General features: G+C 39.1%; 1 protein-coding gene across 1 annotated transcript; it reads right to left on the bottom strand.

The window, feature by feature from the left end:
* Positions 1-3,800: 3,800 nt before the first annotated feature.
* LOC120516609 (uncharacterized protein C2orf73-like) lies at positions 3,801-24,311 on the bottom strand. Its single transcript, XM_039738397.1, has 5 exons — positions 24,190-24,311; positions 20,020-20,248; positions 16,334-16,493; positions 7,220-7,326; positions 3,801-4,587 (listed from the first exon to the last, which is right to left on the bottom strand). Exons 1-5 carry the CDS (start codon positions 24,267-24,269, stop codon positions 4,474-4,476), a joined length of 690 nt encoding a protein of 229 aa, XP_039594331.1. The 5' UTR covers positions 24,270-24,311; the 3' UTR covers positions 3,801-4,473.

A 24,311-nucleotide genomic window follows, 5' to 3' on the forward strand; every position in this document is an offset into this window, starting at 1 on the left:
ATCATTCATACCGTGTTTCCCCGAAAATAAGACCTACTCCGAAAATAAGCCCTAGTCAAGATTGTCAGCTGAAAAGTAAGGCGCCTAAAGCCAGGTTTATACTTCACGAGATGTGATGCGTGTGCCCGAAACATCCATTAAATTCCGAGGACACTTTGCCACAATATCTCTGAAAAGGATGTTTAATGATTACATCAATCAATTCGGAGATGCGTCCATTCCAGCAGCATCGGCGCAAGACAGAAACAAAATCTCTGGATGTGGCATCATCTCATCGCAAGGTGAACACAAGCACACACATACACTGGCATCATTTTAGCTTCACAAAATCCCCAAACCTTCATGTCTTTGGATGGAAAACTGAGCACACTGTGGAAATCCACCAGGAAAACATGCAAACTCCAGGCAGGGATCACAAGGTATGTGACTCCCTACGAGACAGCAGCTCTACCGCTCTTCCTCTGTGGCACCCCATATGTGTATCTATTAACAGTCTTCTTCTTCTTCTTTCAGCTGCTCCAGTTAGGGGTCGCCACAGCGGATCATCTTCTTCCATATCTTCCTGTCCTTGTCATATTGCTCTGTCACACCCATCACCTGCATATCCTCTCTCACCACATCCATAAACCTTCGCTTAGGCCTTCCTCTTTTCCTCTTCCCTGGCAGCTCTATCCTTAGCATCCTTCTCCCAATATACCCAGCATGTCTCTTCTGCACATGTCCAAACCAACGCAAACTCGCCCCTCTGACTTTGTCTCCCAACCGTCCAACTTGAGCTGACCCTCTAATGTCCTCATTTATAATCCTATCCATCCTCGTCACACCAGGTGCAAATCTTAGCATCTTTAACTCTGCCACCTCCAGCTCTGTCTCCTGCTTTCTGGTCAGTGCCACCGTCTCCAATCCATATGACATAGCTGTTCTCACTACCGTCCTGTAGACCTTCACTTTCACTCTTGCTGATACCCGTCTGTCACAAATTATTCCTGACACTCTTCTCCACCCATTTCACCCTGCCTGCACTCTCTTTTCCACCTCTCTTCCACAATCCCGATTACTTTGCACTGTTGATCCCAAGTATTTAAACTCATCCACCTTCGCCAACTCTACTCCCTGCATCCTCACCATTCCACTGACCTCCCTCTCATTTTACACACGTTTTCTGTTTTGTTCCTACTGACCTTCATTCCTCTTCTCTCTAGAGCATATCTCCACCTCTCCAGGGTCTCCTCAACCTGCTCCCTACTATCACTACAGATCACAATGTCATCAGCAAACATCACAGTCCACGGGGACTCCTGTCTAATCTCGTCTGTCAACTTGTCCATCACCATTGCAAATAAGAAAGGGCTCAGAGCTGATCCCTGATGTAATCCCACCTCCGTCTCTCCTACCACAGACCTCATCACTGTCACACTTCCCTCGTACATATCCTGTACAACTCTTACCTACTTCTCTGCCACTCCTGGCTTACTCATACAATACCACAGCTACTCTCGAGGCACCCTGTTATATGCTTTCTCCAGGTCCACAAAGATGCAATGCAACTCCTTTTGGCCTTCTCTAAACTTCTCCATCAACATCCTTAGAGCAAACATTGTATCTGTGGTTCTTGGCATGAAACCATACTACTGCTCACTAATCATCACCTCACTTCTTAACCAAGCTTCCACTACTCTTTCCCATAACTTCATGCTGTGGCTCATCAATTTTATTCCCCTGTAGTTAATACAGTCCTGCACATCCCCCTTATTCTTAAATATCAGCACCAGTACACTTCTTCTCCACTCCTCAGGCTTCCTCTCTCTTTCCAAGATTCCATTAAACAATCTGGTTAAAAACTCCACTGCCATCTCTCCTAAACCCCTCCATGTTTCCACAGGTATGTCATCTGGACCAACGGCCTTTCCATTTTTCATCCTCTTTACAGCTGTCCTTACTTCCTCCTTGCTAATCTGTTGCACTTCCTGATTCACTATCTCCACATCATCCAACCTCTTCTCTCTCTCGTTCTCTTCATTCATCAGCCTTCCAAAGTACTCTTCCCATCTGCTCAACACACTCTCCTCGCTTGTGAGTACATTTCCATCTTTATCCTTTATCACCTAAATCTGCTGCACATCTTTCCCAGCTCGGTCCCTCTGTCTAACCCACCGGTCCTTTTCTCCCACCTTAGTGTCCAACCTCTCATACAACTCCTCATACGCCTTTTCCTTAGCCTTCACCACCTCGCTCTTCACCTTGCACCTTATCTCCTTGTACTCTCGTCTACTTTCTGTATCTCTCTGACTATCCCACTTCTTTTTTGCCATCCTCTTCCTCCGTATACTCTCCTGTATTTTCTCATTTATCTGTAAAATGTAACATACATACTTGCATTTCATCATGAAAGTGATATCAAGTATGAATCTAAGAATTCTAAATGTGCAGATAGTTGGAATATTATAAATGTAATGTGTTCTGTGAGGTGATGCTGCTTGCTGCTGCTGTCAGGTCAGGAGGAAACCCCAGAAGCGTGTAGCAATTAAGAGCTGGGTCAGTTTTAAGATGACGTTTTATGGTGGTCTGCTTTAATGATAAAGGAAACTACAGGATTAAAAAGAACATTTCAAGTTTAAAGCTGAAATTTCCATTTTAATCACAAAATAAACATTTTCATTATGTCCTTATTGTCTTTTTCTCTGTGGATCAAATACGCCGCCGTACATTCTAATGGTATTGTAAGGTACAAAAAAAAAAAAGATGGCAGAGAAGATGGTATGTGAGACTTTTAAAATGCATCGCGTCATTACTTTGGGGAACATGCAAAGCTTGAATATCAAAGCACCACGAATGCATTTGTATGTCAGCATTTTGCTTCACCACATTGAACCATTCATCAAACATCAAAGCACGCACATCAATCCTGTAGGATCCTAAAAGCGTAGCAAGAAATTCAGCCTGAAATTCAGGCTTTGAATGTGGAGAGTTATGACGATATTCCAGAAGATGACATAATTGTATTTGGATAAATGTATATTATTGTACATGAATAAATATAAGATATCCCCTGAAAATAAGCCCTAGTGCATCTTTTGGAACAAAAATTAATATAAGACCCTGTCTTATTTTCGGGGAAACATGGTAGTGTTGTTTAGATGTTAAGAGTCTATAATAATGGTTGATCTAAAGATGAAAATAACTCAAAACTACAAAATGTAAAACAGTGGACGGAAAACATGAATTTCACACATTTCCTGACAACCTATTTCTGTCATTTTTTGTTTTTGAATAAAATGCAGTAAGTTGGCTAGCAGTGTGATGGATGACATTGATGTTGTTGTTGAATCAGTGGAGCTGGTTATAACTACAGGCTGTGCATGTGGGCGACTGTAACACAGAATATGTGTGGGCTGAACAAAAGCAGCTCTGCAAGTTTCATACATATCAAGGAGCAGGTTTTTAGAGAAAAATGATATACTGATATACTGCCTTCCATTTTACACATTTTGGCCTTTTGTCATGTGATCAGATGGTAGGCACATATTACTAATAAAACTCCACTATGGAAAGAATCTGGCAGATTAGGACATTTTCTTGTGGCAGCTGCCTTGATAGTGAAATTGTAAAAAAAGAGCAGGAAAGGAAAGAAGAAATAAAAAAAGGAATATGCTATTGAGAAAATGTACAGAAATGAAGAAAGAGACTGAACGTGAAAAATAAATTGAACAGTAAGAAACCATAAAGAAAACCTTATAGCTTGCTATCATTTTGCTTATACTTTTGCTCAATGTAAAAGCATTCTGTTTTTAAATCCAGTGGAGTCTTTTCATTGCGTTGCTGTCCACAGGCAGCCATGGGAAGATAATCTTGGCACTTCCAAAAGTAGATGCCAATATACAGTATTATTTATAGTTCCTTAAGAATGTGGCTATTTTTAAAAGTCAAGTTGAATCTTCTCATATGTGGGAAAATAATACAAAAAAAATGACAAATCATGATTATGCTTGTAATTTCAGCGGGTTTGAAAAGAATTTTACTTCTAAATCACATCAAACACATTTGCAGCTGCTTTAAGAGAACAGTTAAAGTGTTCAGGCTGTATACTCGCTGGTATCAGCTGGTGCCTGGAGGCATTGTTAATGTCTGGGACAAGTGTGCTCACTTCAGAGTTAGCTGAAGAATGTTTCCTAGTGCCATTGCAGACGACAGAGTCGGTGTGATAAGGATGGCATGTGAAGTCACTTTCTCTGAAAAATAAAGGATGGGAACATATCAGAGAAGTCCTCCATTACGAGGAGAATGAACAGTGTGCATGACAGCAACGCCCAGCTAAACTTTATTTTTGGAAGGGATTCTGGGATAGGCCCTGACTACTTCCTTTAGGTCTGTTTTTGATAAGCAAGTTCCAGAATTCAACATCTGTTGAGGATCTTGTGAGACAAGTTGGAGTGAAGTCATCTTTTCTTCTTTTGTACTTCCTTTCTCCTCTTTCTACAGTACTGGTGGAGATTGTGACCCCTCTGTACTCGGGAATGTTTCTGATCCACTGGGAGCTTTAAGCCCACTCGTTGACTTAATCTCTCTCCACACAAAAGCTCCATGACGCTGGAAAGGAAAACAAACTTGAAATTAACCAGGGATGTGCACGATAGTAATAGATGCAGCTGTGGCTGAGTTCATTTATTAGTTCAAGTGCTGGCAGAATTCCATTTGTTTCTTTGCTATTTTACTGGCACTCTGCCCCGGCCAGAGACACGGGGGGGTTGGAGGGGAACGGGACTCTAATGGCCACTGCTGCAAGCAATAGGCAACAGATAATGGCAGCTCTGTCCGAGTGTTCTGCTATTCAAGGAACTGGAGGAATATCAACTTTAGTAAAAGAAAAAAAAAATAATTGAAAATTTTCTGAATGTTCTTTGCTCCACATACAACTGAAGTCGTGATGAGCTGGAGACTAATTCACTGGAGGATGGACAAGGTTACCATGTAATGTAGCTCAGACTGGTGAGAGCACATTTTCAACTAAGAGAGTGGCGCATTACTGAGAGACAGTGCAGCTTGGAGGCATCAGTGTTAAGCACTGAGACAATAGGGCTGAGCCAGTGCAAATTATAGTCCATCTAATTACATCAAAGATATTTTCAGAATATTTAAAATAGAAAAATCTCTCTATACAGTATATAAAAATCCAACGTCTCTCTGTCTGGATGTCTATCTGCTTTTCACAAGAGAACTACTTAACGGATTTAGATCGTTTTTTTTTTCATAATTTGCTTGAACATTCTGGGTAATTTTGTGACTTCTCTCATTATGCTTTGTATAATAGTACCGATTTATTTGCGCAAATCTGGGAGACACACAGCAGGCAGAGGGGAGGGGAGAGAGACCCTTCTCACTCACACGCCAGCCTCGGGGTGTTCCTTACATCCGCTTAGCTAGCGAACAAGAGAACTACTTAACACATTCAGATTGGGTTTTTTTTCTATAATTTGCTTGAACATTCTGGTTGATTTTACGACTTCTCTTATTACGCTAAGAATCATAGTTCGCTTGCTGGAGCGATATATTCGCGCTAATCCGAGACAGAGGCTGTGGGCCAAGGGGAGGGGAAAGTGTGACATCAGGAGTGGGGAGCCAGGTGGGGCCCTCCTCACTGTCCTGTTTCACAACTACACGGCAGGCGTAGCGGGGGACAGCTACTTATGTATAAAAATGAAAATTCACAACAGATTTTTATAGAGAAGTAGTTTTGCTTTCTCCCGTTATACAACATTTTTAAATGAAACACAGAGTAGGAGTACTAGTAACAAAAAAAAATTATAGTGAAAACTGGAAACTAGCTACATTGTCATGACAACCATTCATGTATCAAAAATAAGAGGTAGAAGATGAATTAATAGAAAAAAAATGCATATGATGGCTGTTTAGAAATTTTCTTATTACATTTTTTAAATGTATTTATTTTCCATTTAATTTGTGAAATTGTTGTATATTTTACAATTCTCAAATTATTACATCAAAACTTGCACATTCATTTAAACCTTTTCTCTATATAAGCATAATGAATGATTACTTAAATGAGTATAATGAGGCCTATAAACTGACAATGAGTTCTATTAATTAACATGAATACGGAACATAGAGTTACACATAGAGTGCCACAGTTAAACGCTGTCCAGCAATCTCTGTCCAAATGTAATTGTTATTCATGTATTAAAATGAGTGCATGACAATAAAGTTAGCCTTCTCTATAACAATATAACCTTTCATGTATCCACCAATGTAGACACTTATTCTCTAGCAGATATATTTCATTTAGCTTACAAACGCCAGGGTGTTGTACCGTGTTAGCCATTATGAATGTAGTGAGAATTCAAGTAAAATGACACCTTTATTAGCTAACTAAAAAGATTACAATATGCAAGCTTTCGAGAGAAAGCCCGAAGAAGGGGCCGGACTTACAAACACCAGAAAAAGACATTTAAAATTGTGTCTCTCTGATTGATGGCTGAATAACAGAAAGCTCAGAACAGGACCTTTATCTAGTGACAATGGAAACAGAAATATTATTTTATTGAGATAGGCGTTCTGTTTTTAATTATCTTTTTATTGCATCTGCAAGAGCTGACCATCAACCTGAAAAAAATCACAGCCAAATAACACGGCTCCTCGGTGACATTTGAAATGCATCATTTCACCTTAAAGTAAATGTTTGTTCTGACTGAGTGTAATTAATTACCTTTCCCATTTCCAGCACTCCTGTCCTGACTGCACATGCAGATTGCTATGCAGAAGTCTTTTGTATTCTCTAAGAAGCATCATGAACAGAGACTTCATGCACAGCTCCATCCAGGAAAGATCAGAACAGTAATTTGTAATTATATGTGAAAGCACTCATCGATTGTTACATTAGTTTCAATGAAATCAGAAAATACATTCATTCTTCAGTACTGCAAATGAAAGGCCTTAACTGAGATTATTGAAGAAAGCCTATAATTGAGATGTTCTTTACTTCAAAAAAAATGTGCTTCACTTGTTATTACTAAAATTCCCTGATTAAGTAACATTATCTTGCTACCACTGGCGTGGATAAAAATGAATGTGAAAAATCCTCAAAACATTTTCAGACCCATTCCACGTCAAATCAGGAATTAACCCAATATTGTATAATTGAACTGAACATTTTTTAAAGATTTATTCATTCTTTATGTTGTAAGGAATAAAAGAAATTTCTTACCTTTCCACGAATTGGCTCATTTGCGACTTTCCTTGAATCATAATTGTGAATAAAAGAAATACGATGCACATGGTTATTTTGGGCTCCACTTAAACTTATAGTCGGAACTAGAAAAATGATCAAATCAAATGGATTAGTATAGTAGTAGCAGTAGTAGTAATAAATACATATAAAACTGGGCATTATAATTGAAAATTAATGCATATATTTACTTTATGAGATACTGCACATAACAGGAGTAATAAATCTGTTAAGGTTACTTCCATTCAGTTCAATGTTACAGAAGACAACAGATAATCTGGGTAGCAACTGGCATAAGGTGGGAACCAGTCTTGGATTAGGCATCGTTCTAATGCAAGACAGGCTCATATATACTCAGAACATATTGTAGTCAGCATTTAAACTTAACTTCACATCTTTGAGATGTGATGGGAAGACTGGAAACTCAGGAAAAACCTCTACATACAGCAAGCTCCACACAGACAGTGACCGAGCTGGGATTCAGACCCAGGACTCAGGAGCTGTGAGGCTGTACAAGCCACCGCCGCACCATGCAAGTTGTGTTCTAACTCTTTCCTTATCCGAAAAAAACATTAGTTAGATATTTAAAGTTTGCAAATGTCGGCCATCCATAGATGACATGTAAATAATATTAAAAGCTGAGTCAAATACGGTATATAATACTAATTTCACATTTTTGGCGGCATGGCGGTGCAGTAGTAGCGCTGCTGCCTTGTAATAAGGAGTCCCTGGATGGAGTTTGCATGTTCTCCCCGTGTCTGCCTGGGTTTCCTCCAGGTGCTCCAGTTTCCTCCCACAGTCCAAAGAGATGCAGGTTAGGTGCATTGGCGATCTGAAATTATCCTTGGTGTGTGTGTGTCCTGTGGTGGGCTGCCTCTCTGCCCGGGGTTTGTTCCTGCCTAGCGCCCTGTGTTGGCTGGGATTGGCTCCAGCAGACCCCGTGACCCTGTGTTAGGATATAGCGGGTTGGGTAATGGAGGGGTGGTGTATAAACAATCATATATTGTTAAAACCTTAATTACTGTATGTATGCATTATTGATTACTTGAATGTGTTCATTCACTGCAGACTGCTCAATGTTCATTAATATGTAAAAAAGACATATACAGTGGTGTGAAAAACTATTTGCGCCCTTCCTGATTTCTTATTCTTTTGCATGTTTGGCACACAAAATGTTTCTGATCATCAAACACATTTAACCATTAGTCAAATATAACACAAGTAAACACAAAATGCAGTTTTAAATTATGGTTTTTATTATTTAGGGAGAAAAAATCCAAACCTACATGGCCCTGTGTGAAAAAGTAATTGCCCCTTGTTAAAAACTAACCTAACTGTGGTGTATCACACCTGAGTTCAATTTCCGTAGCCAACCCCAGGCCTGATTACTGCCACACCTGTTTCAATCAAGAAATCACTTAAATAGGAGCTGCCTGACACAGAGAAGTAGACCAAAAGCACTTCAAAAGCTAGACATCATGCCAAGATCCAAAGAAATTCAGGAACAAATGAGAACAGAAGTCCTTGAGATCTATCAGTCTGGTAAAGGTTATGAAGCCATTTCTAAAGCTTTGGGACTCCAGCGAACCACAGTGAGAGCCATTATCCACAAATGGCAAAACATGGAACAGTGGTGAACCTTCCCAGGAGTGGCGGCCGACCAAAATTACCCCATAGCGCAGAGGCGACTCATCCGAGAGGTCACAAAAGACCCCATGACAACGTCTAAAGAACTGCAGGCCTCACTTGCCTCAATTAAGGTCAGTGTTCACGACACCACCATAAGAAAGAGACTGGGCAAAAACGGCCTGCATGGCAGATTTCCAAGACGCAAACCACAGTTAAGCAAAAAGAACATTAGGGCTCGTCTCAATTTTGCTAAAAACATCTCAATGATTGCCAAGACTTTTGGGAAAATACCTTGTGGACTGAAGAGACAAAAGTTGAACTTTTTGGAAGGCAAATATCCCGTTACATCTGGCGTAAAAGGAACACAGCATTTCAGAAAAGAACATCATACCAACAGTAAAATATGGTGGTGGTAGTGTGATGGTCTGGGGTTGTTTTGCTGCTTCAGGACCTGGAAGGCTTGCTGTGATAGATGGAACCATGAATTCTACTGTCTACCAAAAATCCTGAAGGAGAATGTCCGGCCATCTGTTCATCAACTCAAGCTGAAGCGATCTTGGGTGCTGCAACAGGACAATGACCCAAAACACATCAGCAAATCCACCTCTGAATGGCTGAAGAAAAACAAAATGAAGACTTTGGAGTGGCCTAGTCAAAGTCCTGACCTGAATCCAATTGAGATGCTATGGCATGACCTTAAAAAGGCGGTTCATGCTAGAAAACCCTCAAATAAAGCTGAATTACAACAATTCTGCAAAGATGAGTGGGCCAAAATTCCTCCAGAGCGCTGTGAAAGACTCATTGCAAGTTATCGCAAACGCTTGATTGCAGTTATTGCTGCTAAGGGTGGCCCAACCAGTTATTAGGTTCAGGGGGCAATTACTTTTTCACACAGGGCCATGTAGGTTTGGATTTTTTTCTCCTAAATAATAAAACTATCATTTAAAAACTGCATTTTGTGTTTACTTGTGTTATATTTGACTAATGGTTGAATGTGTTTGATGATCAGAAACATTTTGTGTGACAAACATGCAAAAGAATAAGAAATCAGGAAGGGGGCAAATAGTTTTTCACACCACTGTATGCTCTAGACTTTTTTAGAATTAGAATTAGAACAATCTAGACGAGAACAGGCCATTCAGCCCAACACAAGCTCGCCAGTCCTATCCACTTGTATCCTCCAAGAAAACATCAAGTCGAGTTTTGAAAGTCCCTAACGTCTTACTGTCTACCACACTACTTGGTAGCTTATTCCAAGTGTCTATCGTTCTTTGTGTAAAGAAAAACTTCCTAATGTTTGTGCGAAATTTACCCTTAACAAGTTTCCAACTGTGTCCCCGTGTTCTTGATGAACTCATTTTAAAATACAAGTCTCGATCGACTGTACTAATTCCCTTCATAATTTTAAACACTTCAAGCATGTCACCTCTTAATCTTCTTTTGCTTAAAAGTTTTAGTTTATTTTAAACTTATTTAATGCACTTTCACTTAAATCTAATATAGATGCATTAATTCGATATTTCAAATGCACTAGTACTATTACCTGTGGTGGGTTGGCGCCCTGCCCGGGATTGCTTCCTGCCTTGCGCCCTGTGTTGGCTGGGATTGGCTCCAGCAGACCCCCGTGACCCTGTGTTCGGATTCAGCGGGTTGGAAAATGGCTGGATGGATGGATAGTACTATTACTGTAATTAAAAACTTCCCTCTTGTTTGTTTGATATGTGTGTATTATGTTGTATCTAATGCATTGTGGAACTGGCTTTATGTTTGCTGTACTTATTTTGTTGATCTGAACTTATCCTGCTGTGCTAGGCTGACATTTTATGATCACGTGAATCACTAAGGGATATGTACTGGAGGTACTGCAGTCAAAGCTTTGTAACATTTGTAGATTAAACAGGTTATTTATTTTAATAATACAGTACAAAATGCCACAAAAAACATAAAAGTAATTCTTTTCAAACATGTACTGTTTTTAATAATCGCTTGAGAAGCAACATGCAATGATGGATTTCTGATTTTTAAAAGATTTATCTTGCCAGATAAGTGTAGATTAGTAATGTCACAATAAAGCAAAGAAAGTGCAATGAAAATGTATATACAGTACATTTGAACTTGATGTTGAGAAACTGCTTAAATGACAGAAATGTACTTTAAAAAAGAACATTGCATTTGTGTCCCTGTGCCAAATCACAACACTGTAATGTGAAGTCCAAAATGTTCTTTGCATTGTAACAGATCATTTCAATTGGCAGAAAGTTACATTACATTTTCTGTGCTTTAAATGATGTCATTTAATGAAAAGCTACACCCCACCAAAACATTTACATTGTTTATAAAGTATGATTGATATAAGGATTATTGTAAATTTAGTTTTAAAGCCTGAATTCCACCCTGTCAAATAATTTAATTTTAAATTAGGCAACTGTCTCTACTACTTTCAGATGTTCAAACCAGTCAAGTTTATTATCTTGCACAATACACCACGAACAACATATTGGATAAAGCACACTGTATCTTAAAATTCCATACTTTGTGTTAAATAAATAAACTTAACCACTAAGACTACCATTGTACCGAGTTAAATTTAAATGGACATTGTGATTTGATTTATTTACTTTATTCATATGTGACACTATCTAATATAATCCTTTATTAAGAAACTATACACATCAAGGTAGACTGTATTATGAAATAATAAAGGAAGAAAAAAATCAATGGAGCACAAATGTATGTCTTATCTGTGAAGCTGATTAGGGTTTTAGACTTCTTAGAGGTTTTTTAAGCTCAGGGCAATGGATCCATTGGGTAATAACTCTTAGAAAAACTATTGTGTCACCATGTGGTTAAAAAGAAACATCAAGTAACACTCAAAATAGGCATATAAATATACGTAAATACTTATGTAGATATACTGCTCAAAAAATTAAAGGAACACTTTATAATCAGAGTAGTGACACAAGTCAGTGACACTTGTGGCCTATTGATCTGCTCAGTGAAGTACCAGAGGGGCTTGTTCATCAATTTCAGCTGCTTTGGTGTCCTAGAGGGGCCACAATGAGACAAAAACAGGAATGAATGGTTTAACAGGTGGAGGCCACTGACATTTTTTTCCTCCTCATCTGTTTTTTCCCTCGTTTTGCATTTGGCTATGGTCAGTGTCACTACTGGTAGCATGAGGCGATACCTAGATACTACAGAGCTGGCACAGGTGGTCCAACTTCTCCAGGATGGCACATCAATACATGCCATTGCCAGAAGGTTTGCTGTGTCTCCCAGCACAGGTCTCAAGAGGTTGGAAGAGATTCCAGGAGACAGGCAGTTACTCTAGGAGAGCTGGACAGGGCCATAGAAGGTCCTTAACCCATCAGCAGGACTGACTGGTATCTACTCGTTTGGGCAAGGAGGAGCAGGATGAGCACTGCCGGAGCCTACAAAATGACCTCCAGCAGGCAGGCCACTGGTTTGAATGTCTCTGACCAAACAATCAGAAACAGACTTCATGAGGGTGACCTGAGGGCCCGACGTCCTCTAGTGGGCACTGTGCTCACTGCACGGCACCATGGAGCTCAATTGGCATTTGCCATAGAATATCAGAATTGGCAGGTAAACCACTGGCGCCCTGTGCTTTTCACAGATGAGAGCAGGTTCATCCTGAGCACATGTGACAGATGTGAAAGGGTCTGGAGAAGCCATGGAGAACGTTATGCTGCCTGTAACATCGTTCAGCATGACCGGTTTAGTGGTGGGTCAGTGATGGTCAGACTGGGGAGGCATATCCATGGAGGGACACACAGACCTCTACAGGCTAGACAACGGCACCTTAACTGCCATTAGGTATCAAGATGAAATCCTTGGACTTGTCAGACCCTATGCTGGTGCAGTGGGTCCTGGGTTCCTGCTGGTGCACGACAATGCCCAGCCTCAAGTGGAGAGAGTATGCAGGCAGTTCCTGGAGGATGAAGGAATTAATACCATTGACTGGCCTCCACGCTCACTTGCCTGACCACAATCCAATAGAACACCTCTGGGTGTGACTCTATGTTATGATCCATCTGACACCGCCAGGTTGCACAGGAGCTCAGTGATGCCCTGGTCCAGATCTGGGAGGAGATCCCCCAGGACATCATTCATCATCTCATTAGGACATTACCAGGCATGAATGCAAGCATGTGGGGGCATACAAACTACTGAGTACCATTTGAAGTAGCTGCAAGGAAATTTCGAGAAAATGGACGAGCTTGCTAGATCATTTTGTTCCCTTTGATTTTTGGGGTGTCTTTGTATTCAGCCCTCTGTATGTTGATCACTTTCATTTCTATCAAACAATGTGGCATCCTTTTGTTCCTAACACATTACCATACCAGACCATATCAGTAGAGATAGCCAGCAGGATTTTTTTTCTCATTAAGATCTGATGTGTTTTCAGGGTTCCTTTGATTTTTTTTGAGCAGTGCATATTAACTTACAAAATGTCCACAGTCTATACCAATTAAAATAAATCCTTTAAAATTATCCACAAACAAAAAAAAGACAATCATAAGATACACAAAAATAAACCAATATAGCTATCATTTGCTTTAAACCTTTGCTTTGGTATTTTACAATTGCCATTTTCTACTTGTTTTATTTGCCTGCAGTTCTAGTCTCCACGACCAAAGAACGAAAGAAGTCCTCAAATAAAGCGGTTTATAAATAATATATTTAACAACTCCCAGGTCCTCCCTGCGTGGAGTTTGCATGTTCTCCCCGTGTCTGCGTGGGTTTCCTCCGGGCGCAGGTTAGGTGGATTGGCAATTCTAAATTGGCCCTAGTGTGTGCTTGGTGTGTGGGTGTGTGTCCTGCGGTAGGTTGGCACCCTGCCCAGGATTGGTTCCTGCCTTGTGCCCTGTGTTGGCTGGGATTGGCTCCAGCAGACCCCCGTGACCCTGTATTCGGATTCAGTGGGTTAGAAAATGGATGGATGGATGGATATTTAACAACCTGTTTGTGAACAGTGGCTTAGAAACAAGAGAAACCTGATGACTGACAATATGAAAGTATGTTACTCAATAAGCCAATTAATAAGAAGCTAACATAAAAACATGAAACGGTGTGTGAACAGGCGTTTTATTTAGAATGAAATAAAAACAGTCAGCTGTATGCCTGAAAACATAAGAAACAAAAGCCTTCATAGACAAGTGCTTAAAAATCAAAACTTGAACTATTGTAGTGGAAAGCCATTATCTCTGCTCTTACATGTACAGCTATAGCATCACCACACTGATGCTACAGACTCGTGTCATAACCCTAATGAAAGAAAACAGACTTTATGTGAAATCCTCTATATGTCTTATGTTTCCATTCAGAGTATGTTTAAAATCTGGCTTTAAGGTGGAGACAAACTTCTCAAACTCAGCAATATTGTGTTACTAAGCATTACTTACTATCCATCCAACGTCCAAACCTGATTATCCAGGGCAGGGTTGTAGGGTTGCTGCAGTCTATTCCAGCAGTGCTATTTTACTTTTGTTGCAAGTTAAGGTTACCAAATGAAGACAAAACCTGCAGCATGTACTGTACATACGGCAGTTTGTTTGACATAGTCCATCAGAATGCTTGCCCATTTAACCTCCATCTGTCACTAAACTGTGTGACTTTGAGTAAGCCAGTTAATATTACGTTGTTCGCATTATGACAAATACCGGTATAAAGTTTTAAACTATAGCTCTGTATATGTAATGTGCCTTAGGATGATAGTCATTATGAAAACATGCTGCATAGCAAAAGCTGTTTTTAAACTAAAAGTTTCATTTTTTTTTAGTGAGACTGCACGCTAGCCTCTTTGCGGTTCTGCTGCTCACATATGGGTAAGCGGATATACAATTTAAAGATTGTTATTTTCATGGGAATTGTTACATATGCATAATAGAACTAACTATTTTACTTTATATTGACTAATTAACTGTATTAAAAAATAGTAAAATGTAATAATTTGAAAGTAAATTATGTTTCATGTTGCGTTACAGTTATTTGTTGCGTAATACAATTTTGTTCTGTTTGGCTTTGAAATGAATACGCAAATACTTTTTAAACTTACACTTTTGCTGTAAAAGTTTTGAATTAAATTTTCGTCAGTATCGCATCAAATTTTGATTCTGTGTTTGGACTTTCATCATGACAACACAACGTATAACTGCCCGTGAGTGAATTTTGTTTCTTTGTCTCCATTAAATAAAATTACTTTTTCGAATGTTTGGCTTTGAGATTTGTTAATTTTCTTTACAAAAGCTATTCTAACAGGAAACTGTTAACATTTTAATACGGATGGCATATCAAGAGCTCCTTTGTTGCGCAATGTTACCCCCTGAAGATGTACTACATTACCTTTCTTGGATACATCCTTCATTCTACAGTAATTTGTGCGGTGGAAGACCGGACAGTGTTAACGGTTGTATACCGTATATTCTTCGGTATATTGTAAGTCGATGTTTTCATCTTCCGCACGATCACCACCAGCTGTTTCAGCATAGTCTATTGATACGCATTTAACCAATTTGCAGTGTAACCGATTGACAATTTTTGCATTAATCCGTTTCACTTCATCGTTTCTCTGTGCTAGGATTGCCCGTATACTCATTACTTTGGTTGATAACCCATCATGATGAAATTCTTCAATAAGATTTGGACGTAATAAGTCTTCTTTATTTGGGATCTTAAAGTGAGGAAAACATAAAAATTTGTAAGAGCTGAGAGAGCAGGAACTGTGTCTGTCAAAAGCATTCACACGAATGAGAGGCGAGAGGACCGTGGACGTGGTTTAATATGGTTGAGAGGAGGATGGGACTTGAAAAAATCTGTTGGAAATAGTTTCATCTCATCTCAGGATTTTCTTTTATATTAGAGAGATGTAATGCTTTGTATATTCTGTATTTATCTGTTTTTAGTGTTTTATCTGAATATTATTTGTATCTACTGTTATACATACCCTGCAGTCCTTTCTGAGACTCTGTGAAGTGCACAAAATAAATAAAATGTATTATTCATGTTATTATTCGTGTCTTCAGATTGTTTCATGTACTGCACAATCATATTTATTACTATCTCAAATACTCTTCAAACAACATGTAAAAGAAGTTTCATTGTCACATCGGTGGAAAAGCCATAAGAACTGCAGCACAATTGCTATTAACTTTAAAAACTATCAGTACTATTGTCTTCAGAAGACTTCAATTTGTATACAGCTTCTGAAAACTGCAAACATTTTTTGCAACCCTAGCTTAGAAAAAATCATTATGGAATAAGGATTAAGACCTACAGAGCTGTATAGATTTAAAAAGCAGTCAAGTTGGTCAATGTGATTTTTTATTTTTTACAGAAAACTGTTTTAATGGTAATATAAGCATTAAGTGTTTTACTTAAATAATTGTGGAAAGTCATAAAAACTGTAAGAACCTAAAGAAACAAATATATAAATATACTTACCAATGCCAAATGTAGGTGACTTATGCGGATTACTTCCAAACCTTGTATTTCGAATATTACATTGCAATGGAGCTGAAAAATCGATTCTTTGGGTGCTCTCCCTGCTATAAGGTGGTGTGTGTATCAAATTAATATCAGTGTAATTTGGCCACCAGCTGGACTTTTATGATAAAGAAAGAGATGAATTTCAAATTACTTTCATTTCAAGTCATGTTAGTTTTAAAATACAAAATCAAAGCAAAAAAAGTGGCATTAACTCAAAGAGAAAAACATTATGTCAGTCAGGGCCGGATTAAGGTGGGTGCTATTGATGACGCAGCATTAGGCCCATTCCTGAAATAGGCCCAGATGAAAACAGACGAGAATTTTCCAGAAGCTGAACAGTTTTCCTTTGCTATATTAACCTCAAAATAATTCTTAGAATGAAATTTGGAGTCCGACTCTCGGACACCTAGACACAGCGTTATACAGTTATATACGGTTACTATTGTTCATTGCGCTGTAACATAACTATAACGTCGTTGTGTTTATTGTTAACCGAAGATTTCAAGTTAATGTTATTAATTTTACGTTAAACAGTTTACTTAGTAGTTTAGCTGCATTTTTTGCAATATCTTGGGGATTCTTGCCACTTTATTATTGTTCGGTAAGTGATACGTAGTAAATTTTTTACCTTGAAAGTTAGTTGTACAGTAAAAATCGATGGCTATTTAAATGATTATCTGTAAAGGTAAAACTAAAAGCCGGCCTGAAGGCCGGGCATGGATGTTTAGAATTTTTATAATCCTTGACAGGATTCTGGTCTATTATGAAGTTTAAATCGTGGACAAATTTTTACCGTCAAGAGCCTGGACTGAGTCACTTTGACCCAACGTCTCTGCAAATTCATTTTTTCTTACTCTGTTTTGTAAGAGAATTGCAAAATTTGGTGTATTTCATTGTTAGGTTTTCTGCATTAAGTGCACTTTTCAGACAATTGCTATTGAATGTTAATGCTACACAGTTTGATGATAATCTCAAGTTTTTACGATACTACATCGTTATTATTACTCATGTTCAGTAAAGGCTGGCTGAATTGCATCGCAAGCAATTAAGGCTCCTTGGTCGGTCTGAGTGCGCATGTACGGTGAGTGTCGAATGCACGTGCGCCAATGCCGAGAAAAAATAGGCCTGTTTTGTGCTGCAGCATCAGGCCCAATTTCGTCTTAATCCGGCCCTGATGTCAGTACACACAGTCCAAAGCTATTTGCCATTAAGGTGAACATATTTATGGATATTTGCTCATTTTCTTAAATAAATCTATCTTACAGTACAGTATAAACAAAATTGTATTTATAATAACAGTAACTGAAGAGAAGAGGTTTTGCTTACTGTTCAAGTGGCATTTTTCGTTTGTGCTTTTTTGCTAGATTACATGAATAACCAGTAGTGCTAGGGTATTGCACCTTGTTAGCCATTATGAATGTAGTGAGAAGTCAAGCAAAATGATACTTTTTATTGGCTAACTAAAAAGATTACAATATGTAAGCTTTCAAGGCATCTTGCCTGAAGGAGGGGCCTGAGTTGCCGTGAAAGCTTGTGTAATTTAATCTTTTTAGTTAGCCAATAAAAAGTGTCATTTTACTTGATTTCTCACTTTATGAATAACCAGAATATGAAATATATGTTAGTTTAAAATACATTTTCAATTAATTAGTGAAAACCAATTTTAAATAAATGTATTTTGAACTATACTAGATGGAAAGATATTGCATAATTTCTTATTATAACGCTTCTCCCCAAATCTCCTTGCAGATTTTTCCCCCTCCCAGACATAAACCTTCAACGTCCTACTTGTCCGTCCTACTGTGTGAAACATTAAAAAAGGATTTCGCCAGCTGAGCTAAATGTTCCTTTAGCCCATGAACTTAATATTACTCTACAGTACATTAATAACCGTAACACCATTACACTAGACTTGTAAATAACTCACAGTTATACAAACCGGATTCCAAAAAAGTTGGGACACTATACAAATCGTGAATAAAAACTGAATGCAATGATGTGGAGGTGCAAACTTCTAATATTTTATTCAGAATAGAACATAAATCACGGAACAAAAGTTTAAACTGAGAAAATGTATCATTTTAAGGGAAAAATATGTTGATTCAGAATTTCATGGTGTCAACAAATCCCAAAAAAGTTGGGACAAGGCCATTTTCACCACTGTGTGGCATCTCCCCTTCTTCTTACAACACTCAACAGACGTCTGGGGACCGAGGAGACCAGTTTCTCAAGTTTAGAAATAGGAATGCTCTCCCATTCTTGTCTAATACAGGCCTCTAACTGTTCAATCGTCTTGGGCCTTCTTTGTCGCACCTTCCTCTTTATGATGCGCCAAATGTTCTCTATAGGTGAAAGATCTGGACTGCAGACTGGCCATTTCAGTACCGGATCCTTCTCCTCGCAGCCATGATGTTGTGATTGATGCAGAATGTGGTCTGGCATTATCTTGTTGAAAAATGCAGGGTCTTCCCTGAAAGAGATGACGTCTGGATGGGAGCATATGTTGTTCTAGAACCTGAATATATTTTTCTGCATTGATGGTGCCTTTCCAGACATGCAAGCTGCCCATGCCACACGCACTCATGCAACCCCATACCATCAGAGATGCAGGCTTCTGAACTGAGCGTTGATAACAACTTGGGTTGTCCTTGTCCTCTTTGGTCCGGATGACATGGCGTCCCAGATTTCCAAAAGAACTTTGAATCGTGACTCGTCTGACCACAGAACAGTCTTCCATTTTGCCACACTCCATTTTAAATGATCCCTGGCCCAGTGACAACGCCTGAGCTTGTGGATCTTGCTTAGAAATGGCTTCTTCTTTGCACTGTAGAGTTTCAGCTGGCAACGGCGGATGGCACGGTGGATTGTGTTCACTGACAATGGTTTCTGGAAGTATTCCTGAGCCCATTCTGTGATTTCCTTTACAGTAGCATTCCTGTTTGTGGTGCAGTGTCGTTTAAGGGCCTGGAGATCACGGGCATCCAGTATGGTTTTACGGCCTTGACCCTTACGCGACAGAGATTGTTCCAGATTCTCTGAATCTTCGGATGATGTTATGCACAGTTGATGATGATAGATGCAAAGTCTTTGCAATTTTTCATTGGGTAACACCTTTCTGATACTGCTCCACTATCTTTCTGCGCAACATTGTGGGAATTGGTGATCCTCTACCCATCTTGGCTTCTGAGAGACACTGCCACTCTGAGAAGCTCTTTTTATACCCAATCATGTTGCCAATTGACCTAATTAGTGTTTATTGGTCTTCCAGCTCTTCGTTATGCTCAAATTTACTTCTTCCAGCATCTTATTGCTACTTGTCCCAACTTTTTTGGGATTTGTTGACACCGTGAAATTTTGCATCAACATATTTTTCCTTTAAAATGATACATTTACTCGGATTAAACGTTTGATCTGTCATCTACGTTCTATTACAAATAAAATATTGACATTTGCCATCTCCACATCATTGCATTCAGTTTTTATTCACAATTTGTTTAGTGTCCCAACTTTTTTGGAATCCGGTTTGTAAATTATAACGCCAGTATATCACGTTGATATTTAAAAATACATTTTTTTCTCTGTTTGAAATCTTTTCGCCAAAATAAAAAATAATATTCTGTATCATAACAAGAATGAAATACCTGTTCAGCTATTTTACGTTTTGATTCCATGTAACATATTGATTCGTTCAGAGTTCTGGGGTTGGTTCTTATGACTTTAGCATAATGTGGATGTGGAACATTGTGTATATTTGGCAGATTCTGTTGCTCTAGTAGATGTTTCTTTCCTTCATGCACATAATTTTGGTTATAGCGTTCTATTCCCATGCCTTGTGGTAAGTTCTCATCAAATATCCGAAATGTATTGGAGCTGTAAAACAAAAGATGTCAGTAGTTACTAAATAATTACACTCATAACAGCATTGAAATAATAATAATAATGATAAACCAAATAGAGTGTTTATTGCTTACTTTGCAAGGTCACAATAGTTGATCCAAATTCCATTTTCAAAGAAAATGAACCCTAAGCAGGACTGCAGTCCACCCAAGGCACAGTTACACATGTGTACATTCACAATCAAGATTCTCAAGGCAGTCATTAATTAAACTAATATTCAAATCTGTGGGATGTGGGAGAAAACAGCAATATCCACAGAGAAACATTACAAGCAAAGGAAAAACGATGACTTAGTGAGAATTCATACCACGGTCCCTCCACCTGTGAAGCAACAATGCCAACCACTTCATCGTTGTGCTGCTAATTAAGGATACTAAGTTATTCAAATTCATCATTAATATTTTTATTGTATGAATATCCCATAAGGAGGAGTTTCGTTCAATGAAATGTGGTAAACAACAATCTGAAAGCATAACACTAGTGTATAAATCACTAGTGACGAATCTACTTCACGTTTGCAGTATTAGACGCATGACTGGTCAGAGCTGTCTTTGTATTGTTAGTGCAGAGAGAAAGAAGATGGATACTCAGCAAGTTTACCTCCATCAGGTTTTTACTTTAGAACTAAAGGAACATGGGATTGTTTTTCCTCCTGTACTTACATCTCTATATATATAAAATCCAACGCCTGTCTGTCTGTATGTTTGTTTGCTTTTCACGAGAGAATTTCTTAACGGATTTAGATTGTTTTTTTTGTATAATTGGTTTGAACATTCCAGTCGATTTTGCGACTTCTCTCATTGTGCTAATTATCATAGTTCGCTAGCAGTACAGATTTATTTGTGCGAATCCGAGAGACACGCAGCGGCCCGAGGGTAGAGGGAGACAGGACCTCAGGAGTAGGGAGCCGGGCAGGGCCATCTTCACTCAAGCGCCAGCCTCCGTTCAAGTCGTTCTACCTCTCACCACGTGTTGGAATGTACTTTACCTCCACTTAGCTAGCGATACCCGTTTGTTCAGCAGACATTATCATCTACAGATTGCAAAAGAGTATCGCTTACGTTTTTTTGAGAAAGAGATCAGAGCTACATTTGTTTTAGAGGGTACCTGCTCATTGGCAGAGATATCACGGCCACATGTTCTTCTCCCCACATCGGGGACACTCTCCCATCAGAGCTGAACATGATCAGATACAGTGGCAACGTTTGACGCTGGAGCATACCCACCTTCCGCTTGGCCAACTTTCTACATTTTTGGCAAAGAGATCACAGCTACATTCTCGCTTCTGATACCAAAACGCAAAATATTGCACATCAAGAGGCCCTCGAATATGAAAGTTATCAATAGAAATTCTTCTCAATACAAATGATTACATTTTTTTTTAATCATTTTTAAAGTGTCCTGTTTCACTACTATGCAGGTGGAGCCACGGGGGGCAGCTAGTAATGTATATACTGTAACGATGGGGTATTCTGTACCTTCCCCATTGCCCCTGAGGTTTGAGCGTTTTACTTGTAATATATCACATTTGCTTGGGGTTGCTCTTCTTTTTTATAATTTAAAATTCTGCACTTGGTCAGGCACCTGTTGAGGAAACTGGACATGCAATCATGTGACGAATGCTTTACAAAGAAATTATTAACCTTGTTATTAATATTTTATGCTAAATATAAGATGCTGCAAGTTTCTGCTTTTAGTGATGAGTATTTGATTTTGTACTGTATGACCAATGTTTTAATAAATCTTCATTTTGTGTGATATTGTATAGCATAATTAGGCTGCCATTTTATAATCACTGATGCAATACACACACAGTTTTTTAATTATATCTCTCTAGCTATATAACATCGGGTCTACTTGAGGCCATCTCCTTCCTCGGCTGCCATCTCACGCCATTACTGCCACTCCAATCTTCTACAGTTCCTTCCATGTGGGTACAATTTTCTTTTTTCCTGCTACATCTCCTGTCTGCTCATTCACGCTGCTGTCTCCACCTCACCCTGACAGAGATGGTGGTATTTGAACCAGAACATCAGTATAGTTGATCATCAATGTGTTTAGATTCTGAAAAAGTCATAGTAAAATAGTTTATTTAGCAAGTACTATTACAACTTACTACAAATACATTTTGCAAACGTTATTTTGGACTCTGATTTTTTGGAATGTATTTAAGGCAAACAACCTCGGGCTGACCTACCCCACGTGGGGCCGGTTACGTTAAACACTGTTACCAGTATGTGTGGACTGTATAAACTTGTGCACGAATTTAATAAAAAAAAAAAAATGTTAACATACACCAGATTTTCTCATGGTATTCGGCAAAATTTTTGCAAGATAACACGCGGACTTTAGCAAAATATAATTAGCGAATATAACTTGACAAATCCTCTCGAACGAGACACATGGATCTCAAAAGCAGGGCCCCCTAACCCTAACCCCACTTGCCACCAGTTGGCAAGCAACAATGTACAGGTAGGAACAAACCCCTTTCCCATCACAGGGTGAACACACATGAGCCGATTTATAATCAGCAATTCACCTAACCTACATGTCTTTGGGTTGTGGGAGGAAACCCAAGAGGACCCTCATGTGAACTCTATGCATGGAACACCTTGGGGGGGCACACCCCAGACTCATTATTACCCTAACACTGCATTACTGTTCAATATTAATATATTTATATCAGTGTCATTTTTTCATTTTCCAACCCGCTGAATCCGAACACAGGGTCACGGGGGTCTGCTGGAGCCAATCCCAGCCAACACAGGGCACAAGGCAGGAACCAATCCTGGGCAGGGTGCCAACCCACCGCAGGACACACAAACACACCCACACACCAAGCACACACTAGGGCCAATTTAGAATCTCCAATCCACCTAACCTACATGTCTTTGGACTGTGGGAGGAAACCCACGCAGACACGGGTGTGACTATAAAATATGTGGGGGGAAAAATATCTTTTTGTTTGAGACTTGGTGCATCTGTTGGGTGGGTGGATGGGATCAGGCCACCTGCTAAACATCACACAAGCATAAATCCAATCACACAAACATCAGAACACCAAGAATTTGTCAATTAATCTATTTCATCATCTTTTGGACAACGAGCCTGTCGAGGATACACTATCAAAGGGAAAACTGGCAAACTCCAGATAAAGAAGACCTCAGCTTGTAACAGAATCCAAGCTCAATTGGTATTACATATAGGGGTGGGCTAAAGTACGTTTACAGTTGTTCGTATAGAAAAAGACATGCAGGTTATGATTATTAAAATAGCTTTATTAACTCAATAGATTTATTAACGTAAAAGAATATCACAATGGCACAGGGCACTCAAAAGTTAAAAGATATATATTTTTCACCTAATCACAACTGTAAACCTACTTTTGCCGACCCCTGTAATATTAAATGTAGTGTGTACATAGCAAATTTCATTCATAATTATTACAATCGAAACTGTCTGCAAACAACAAGCAGTACAATGTGTCTTTTTCTGTGTGTCATATTTTACAGTACTTATACTTCTTCTCTACAGATTCTTGCTTGTGGAATCAACTGAAAAAGAAAAAAATCTTTACTACTGCATCCAAGGTGTGAATCACTGTGCAACAATATTCGGCTTATTTTAAGAAGATAAATTAGGACCACTAGTGCCAGCCAAATCATCAGCTGCCTATCTACACCCCCTTTGCAGTCTGTACATTCTCAAAACACTAAATCACAGACTTACTGACTTAATAAACCACGGTCCCAGGCCGCATTCGTTTGGAACTTGTCTCATTCAAAACCATAATCCTGATGTCATTACTTCTGAAGGTCCTTTAAATGGTTTCTGACGGAGGAATTAGTTGTCATGAAAAGCACCCGCCTGGCACTCCCTGGTAACATCTCGCAAACGTCACTCCGGATACTTACTAGAACTGTGATGGCACTCTTTTCTTTTGAAAGCTACACGTCTCAATCCAGCGATCCATTTTCCTGCTGTCAGACATCATTGCGTGCGCTGCGGCCCAAAAGTACACGTCCGTCTAAAGTGG

The sequence above is a fragment of the Polypterus senegalus genome, chromosome 16 (genome assembly GCF_016835505.1).
Source record: "Polypterus senegalus isolate Bchr_013 chromosome 16, ASM1683550v1, whole genome shotgun sequence".
In the NCBI taxonomy this organism is placed as follows: Eukaryota; Metazoa; Chordata; class Cladistia; order Polypteriformes; family Polypteridae; genus Polypterus; species Polypterus senegalus.

Excerpts from the sequence above, each read along its gene's own strand:
- LOC120516609 (XM_039738397.1), bottom strand. The coding sequence starts at position 24,269 with ATGATGTCTGACAGCAGGAAAATGGATCGCTGGATTGAGACGTGTAGC. Across the intron at positions 20,249-24,189 it reads AGAGTGCCATCACAGTTCTA|CTCCAATACATTTCGGATAT; the intron begins GTAAGTATCCGG and ends TTTGTTTTACAG. Across the intron at positions 7,327-16,333 it reads GTCACCTACATTTGGCATTG|TTCCGACTATAAGTTTAAGT; the intron begins GTAAGTATATTT and ends TCATTTTTCTAG.